The sequence below is a fragment of the Amphiura filiformis genome, chromosome 9 (genome assembly GCF_039555335.1).
Source record: "Amphiura filiformis chromosome 9, Afil_fr2py, whole genome shotgun sequence".
Taxonomy (NCBI): Eukaryota; Metazoa; Echinodermata; class Ophiuroidea; order Amphilepidida; family Amphiuridae; genus Amphiura; species Amphiura filiformis.
In genome coordinates, this window is record NC_092636.1 from 59,388,013 (window position 1) to 59,395,003 (window position 6,991).

Here is a 6,991-nt window from a genome sequence, read left to right on the forward strand (position 1 = left end):
TCATGACCGGCTGATAACAATGCATCTGTACATGTACATGTTCAATGCTTCATCCTATGAAACTGAACATGCTGAACGGCAGTTGACTGACACGGTAGGCCGGTCATGAGACCTTTGCAAATAATTGTCTGGAGATATTTGTACAATTCACCCTGGCAATTCACATTCAAAACTTTAAAAATATTGAAAATCAAATTAATGCCTGAAAATAAAAAGGCATCGTTATTTTGCTAATGAGTGGCATGAACTATCATGACTCTACAGAGAGTGCAACAGATATTAAAATACAACGGCAATGATAGCAAAATGGTAAATGGCTGACAGTGCTACGTATCAGGCAGAGTCAGGTGAGTGAGTCATGTCGGAAAAAACGTTTTATTTAAAAATAACTTGTTACGTGTGAGGTTTAAACATGTTTAAGGTACGAAACGGTGGTATTTCCCAGTTCGAAATTATTAAAGCAATAATATATTTCACAATTATTTAAACATCATTTGTAATGAGACTGGAGTAGGCCCTACGTCGCGGAGATATCGAGGAAGGCTACTATTGCTCAGTCATTGCCTTTATTTCGAGAGATTTGTGGCGCATTAATTGTCATTTCTTTTCGAATCATTTCCAATAATGCATACCAATTGTTGTACATTTAATCGGTAAGTGGGGTGTTTTATTATTTACATTGTAGGGCCTACATGTAAGAGCCTACTTAAATTGCCATTAACAAAATGCATATACTAATAATTTGTGGCGCATTAATTGTCATTAGGCCTTTATATATTTCTTTTCGAACCATTTCCAATAATGCATGCCAATTGTTGTACATTTAATCGGTAAGTGGGGTGTTTTATTATTTACATTGCAGGGCCTACATGTAAGAGCCTACTAAAATATATGTACTAATAATCCTTACAAATTTCATCATGTTCATGAGTGTTTGTTCGTATACATATAAAGACCAGACTGATGTAAGATGTAAATATAAAGCTATAGACTATTATTGACGCGACGTAGGCCTATCGTGTGGCAAAGAGGGATGCTTCCCCAGTTTGACATCTTGCCTTACCACCACACCCCTACGCCACTTAAGAAAAAAAATAATTTCCGTGTATTATATTTAGAATAGTATTGTTGAAAATGTTCATAATATCGATTTTTTTTCTTGTATTTCTGTTCGATTTTAGGTTTCTTCAGTTAGGCCTACTGGTAACCGCAGTTATATGTTCATTCACAATAGGAACACCAGTAGAACCCAATGCACGTGATGATTCCACGTCACAAGTATCAGAGGTGAGTGAGACATGTCATATGCAATTAGCGTATAAAGAACACCCACAACCACACCCACCTCACCCCTCACAAACACACCCGCCAACCCCACGCATATTTCATATGCCTATCTTAGCCACAAAATGGTCCAAATTTGACCACAATTTAGGGGTAAGGTGCATGGTTCATAGTTGACTACTTACAAGGATTTCAGGAGTTGAAATGATCTTTTTGGGGTCATTTTTGGAAAAACATCGATCCATTCAGCGGGTTGTATAATCAATTTCGTCATGCACTGTTATTTCTAGTGGGCCTTTTTGCTTGAGTCTGGTCTCAACAGGACCCAAGCATGTCCCAAAAACAAACAAACAAATAAATAATTAAAATAAATAAATAAACAAACAAACAAACAAACAAACAAACAAACAAATAAACAAACAAACAAACAAACAAACAAACAAACAAACAAATAAATAAATAAATAAATAAATAAATAAATAAATAAATAAATAAATAAATAAATAAATAAATAAATAAATAAATAAACAAACAAACACACGTGCATGGCAGTTTGTAACGGAATAGTAGGTTTCTTCATGGTAGGCAGTAGACCTACATTGGGCATTCTAGGCATCGTCTTTGACTCTTCTCGCATAATAGGTTTCTCACGTGACTGCACTCTCCAGGACAACCTTCCCATTGAGAATGGAAGAGTTGCTGCTGCTGCTGGTTTTACAAAATTATGTCAATGTTACTCAAAGTAATCAATGCACAAGAACACATCCTACGCACTCCGCACATTTTCTGTTTTACAGCTGAACTCTGACCTGTCAGAATCTTGTTTTGTGCAAATTTAAATATTATAATCTCATCAATTAATTATTTAAATTATTTTGATAATAACAATTAACATAATAATGAATGAATGATTAATAATTAAACCAATTATTATTCAATAATATTTTATTCATTATTGCCCTTTTGCAGGAGACTTCCCAGCAGCAGCAACAACTCTTCCATTCTCAATGGGAAGGTTGTCCTGGAGAGTGCAGTCACGTGACGAACCTATTCTGCAGTCAAAGACGATGCCTAGAATGCCAAATGTACTGCCTACCTGAAGAAACCTACTATTCCGTCACAAACTGCCAAACTAATTGCCCTGGTAAATCCCTTCATGCGTGTTTATATGTTTGTTTGTTTGTTTATTGAGACATGGTTGGGTCCTGGTGGGACCAGACTCAAGCAAAACGCCCCGCTAGAAATAAAAGTCTATAACATGCTGGCCTAGAAAGAAACAACTGAAGAGTGGAAAAAGGGAGTTAAATCTCTGCCGCACAGACATAAATATGAATTCCTTCGTAGGCCCAGGCCTACTGTTTAATTACGCACACATTCAGTAAACGCCTTAATTTGGGTATATAGAAATGTAAATTTGCCAAAACATGTTATTTGCGTGCAACTTTCACTTCAATAGGCCTACATGACAGGCCGAACTAATCGTCACTGGACAAATGTTTTTCTTTAGCTATTTAAGCTAATTGTTTGAATAGCTGACAGTTTACAAAGTAACGTATAGAGAATGTATAGTGGCGTAAGTCAATATGCAATAATAATTCTGATAGTAATGTACTCTTTCCTGGCTCCGATTCTCCTTGGTTGCACAATACACTTCCCCGGGAAACTTCCACAGACGCATTTTGCAAAGGCTGAGCTCTATTGCGAAATTATCACATGGTCAATTGTTTATACAGTGATATATTCTTCCCAGTTGTAATATATGTTTACTTATTTATTTCCGGGTTTAACTGAATGGTTATGATGATCCAGTTCCATAATATCATGGAGGTCATTTAATTGTTATTCTTCAATTTACGATTAAGATACACAAAATATTTTCTGCTTGATATGCTTGTTATTTTGTATTATTTGCAAATATAAATCGGGATGCTAAAATGATATAGCAATTTTGAATGTCAATCAATCAGCTTTAACAACAACATTATTTCCCTTCAAACAATTGTTAAAAATAAATGTTAATGTAAGTAAGTACATGTAGGTAGGTAGGCTAATATAGATTTCCGGTCACCATTCAAAACCAAAACTTTATCAGTAGTAAAATTGAATTCAAATTGATACATATTCGGAACCATTAGATCTTTTTTGCTTGCTGGGTTCGTCCATGGTTATCAAATATTTAGTACATTTCAGGGGTGCAGGGCCGGATTTACCTTTTTTGGGGCCCTGGGCCAGGCCAAAATTTGGAGGCCCCAAACGCACCGTGAGGAAGACATGTGCACTCAAGTGGCCAAGTGTTTAGATTTTACTAGGACGTTTGCGCGCGAAAAATTTCAATCTTAGACTATTTTAGCTCAAATTGAAGCTGAATTTTGCTATATAATGGGCCAGTGCGTGCGGAAGCGCGCAAAATTTTACAATTTTTGTACCCTATTTTGGCTGTTTTTCAGCTAAAATGGAAGATGCACACTGCACAGGGCAATTTTGGGGGCCCCCAATATTTGGGGCCCTGGGCCCGGGCCCATCTGGCCCTATGGTAAATCCGGCCATGCAGGGGTGTAGCCTACCCTTTACACGCACCATTATCCTAAGGGTGAAACAAGTTAATTATTCTTGAATTAATGAGTACAAGTCAGGCACTAAAGTGTCAAACATGCTCATGAGTCAGGACCCAATACTTTAACTCAAATTTATTGGTAAACAAAATTTCAAACTCCACCACAGTTTAAGGTCACATTTTGGAGATGGAGGTTAAACTGGACACGATTTGGCTGCTATTGAGATGGTGTATTTCTTTCTGATGTTTCGTTTCAGCTTATTTTGCATCACTGCAGACAACCGAACCTCTCAAAGAAGAAACGCATTCTGTATCTGATGCCAGAACAAAAAACATGACAGATGTGACAGAACCGCCTTCAATCACAAAGCAGATCAGAAGAACAGAGGCCCTGGTTGTCCCAAGTACTGAGCGTCTTATTGGAACACCTCGTCTGCAACATGGCCCTGCATGGATCATAGCTGTAGTTATTGCCTTTGTGGTGTTCATATTGGGTTTGGCGATTTGCTATCGAGGAACAAGAAAATTACAGGAGGAGGATAAATGTGAACATGAACAAACAGCGAAGTTGGCACACCAGAAAAATACGCTTAATAGAATCAAAAACTTAGGTGGGTATACGTGTGAGAAAGCGTAAGAAAAGGAAATGGTAAATAAAAATAAATAATCAGGCACACAATCAATTAATCAATTGATATAATTATATATCATAGAAACAAATAAACAAAAACATTTCAAGCATTTCATACAAGAGTTTCTTTTTCACCGTTGTTTATACTGAGATATAGCTCTAGATCATAGAACATTTACCTCGCTATGTGGTACAGGAGGGTTAAACATGTTAAAATGGGCGTATACAAATCACGTAGGCCCTATGCCGTTTCGTGGCTTATTCTTATGTGTAAAAAAAAAATTAGGGGTTCATTCATATGTTTTCATGACTAAACGATTGTTTATGCCCGAGGGCATAAACAACGTTTAGTCATGAAAATATATGAATGAACCCCGTTCATACATACGTAACATTCTGCGTGCTGTTATTTTCCTCCACAACTAAAAAATATTGTCATTTTAGACTAAAAACTACCAATTTCTTATCCTTTTTAAGGTGGCTGTGTACTCTCAGACATGCATGTAGTAAAAGTGCAATAACTTTGTAATTATTCGCGCAAAACATATAAAAGTATACATTTTTATGAAGGCAAGACATCAATAAATCTTAATATAAATACAGATTTGGGGTAAAAACAACAATTTTGAAGAAAATCAAAAAAAAGTGAGTTTTTGGCAATATTTATTAGGTACATCATAACAAAAAACACTCTTTCCAAAATATTTTATTTTGTTTTAGCTCAATCTTGAGGCTCCATTCCAAAAACGGTTTTTTATTTTTTTGATATTGGCCTTAATTTTTGAGATATTGACCATATAAGGCATCAAAATGAACTTTTTAAAATTCAAAAACGCCTATTTGCACAAAATGATGCCCAAAATCGGAAATAGACCAACATATAAAAAATGAGAAAACCGTTTCTTGAGTCGATCATGCTTTTTACGATGATCATATTTGCTTACCTATAGATGCTGTATTTATTGAGTTATCGTGTACCTAAATCGTCATTTTACCGAGAAAATGAACATTGAAATAATGGCCGTTGAAGTTTAAAGTGGTCACATTTTGCACTTTCAACGAATCTCACAGGAGAATGCGACAGTTTTCGTTTTTGAAACTTATATTACGTAAACATCGGGTAAATCCACAGCCCCTTGAGAAGTTTGAGCGAAATCCATTCATAACTTGGTATTTAAATCGGGGGAAAGAACTTGAAAAAACCCACATTTTATCAGCTAAAACGGAGCCATTTGACCACTAGGTTTTTGTGAAATCAGTGCTTCCGTGGTGTTTCCATAAGATGCGCCGCGCAAGCAGATAAGCGTCGCGTATACGTCGCGTATTTGTGCGTTAACAAATTGCGCGATACGCAATGCGATGAGTTGTTGCGCGCGTGTACCTTGCTGGTACAACAAAGATTTTCTTTCCTTTTCAATTTCAAACACGAGTGGAATAGTGAAATAAAATCCTTAAAATATTTCAGTTGGAGTTTACAAATCTGGATTTTCATTCCTTGTATTTATAAAAAACATAACAAGGTACAAACATATCATAAAAACTCAATTTTGAGAAAGAAACAATGGCTAGAGTACACAGCCGCGTTAAAAGTTTTTTCATTCTAATTGTAAGAAAACGTTTACTTGCTCAGTCCACCGTGTTTGGACGCGCGCGAACATCGCGTACATCATTCTCGCTTTGCGTAAATAGCTCGCGAGCATACGCGCGTATATCCTACTCGCGTGCGTTCATCGGTTCTGACGCGGCTTGTTTACGACCAGAAAGCAGGGCATAAACGTTGTTTATGCCCGCCTATCGACCAATCACATATGCTGTTATATAACGCGTATGTATGAACGGCTCTTTTTCCAGATTTCTTAAAAAGTTGGTATGCCACATCGCGAACCTGACTTACCTACTTTTTGTAAAGAAGCTATATATTGGGCTATTATATGCTAACATTAGTTATTGATATTTCTTACTTTTTGCAGATCTTTGTGGCATTCTTAACGGAAATGACGATAGGAACCGGGCTCGTGGAGTTTACCCAGAAAATGATGCACGCCATACATCAGAAGCTTTCGTTTGACTTTGAAGTCATCTGTGAATCTAAAAAGGGTTGTTTATTTTAGAAAATGGGTTTCTTTCAGTTTGTATACGACATCTGCGAAGTCCTTTGTTTAAGATGCTTATGGGCATGTGACCGTAATACTGAGCAGGCTATAGGCCTAGACATGCTAGAGCTATCGGGAGAAACTTATGTCATTATTATTTTGTAGCCACAGAATTCCTGGATAATATCTTGATGTGTTGAGGTCACATTGAAATGCTACAAACTTGAATTTGAAATAATAGGATTGAGATAAAAGGACATTCTACATGTTCTATTTGGTCACCACTCTCTACCGACCTATGTCGCGCAAATCACATACAAACGTACGTATCGAACGTGGAATTGTATTCAAACCCACTAACTAACTGTGACGGGATTTTAAATAGATTCCACGTACGTTCGATGCTAGTTTGGACCCGGAGTTTGGAAA

The 6,991-nt window shown here is 36.7% G+C and overlaps 1 protein-coding gene across 1 annotated transcript; it reads left to right on the forward strand.

The window, feature by feature from the left end:
• Window positions 1–448: 448 nt before the first annotated feature.
• Window positions 449–6,668, forward strand: LOC140160374 (uncharacterized). The gene is made up of 5 exons (XM_072183617.1): window positions 449–653; window positions 1,182–1,287; window positions 2,254–2,428; window positions 4,096–4,449; window positions 6,440–6,668. Exons 1-5 carry the CDS (start codon window positions 625–627, stop codon window positions 6,535–6,537), a joined length of 762 nt encoding a protein of 253 aa, XP_072039718.1. The 5' UTR covers window positions 449–624; the 3' UTR covers window positions 6,538–6,668.
• The last annotated feature ends 323 nt before the right edge of the window (window positions 6,669–6,991 follow it).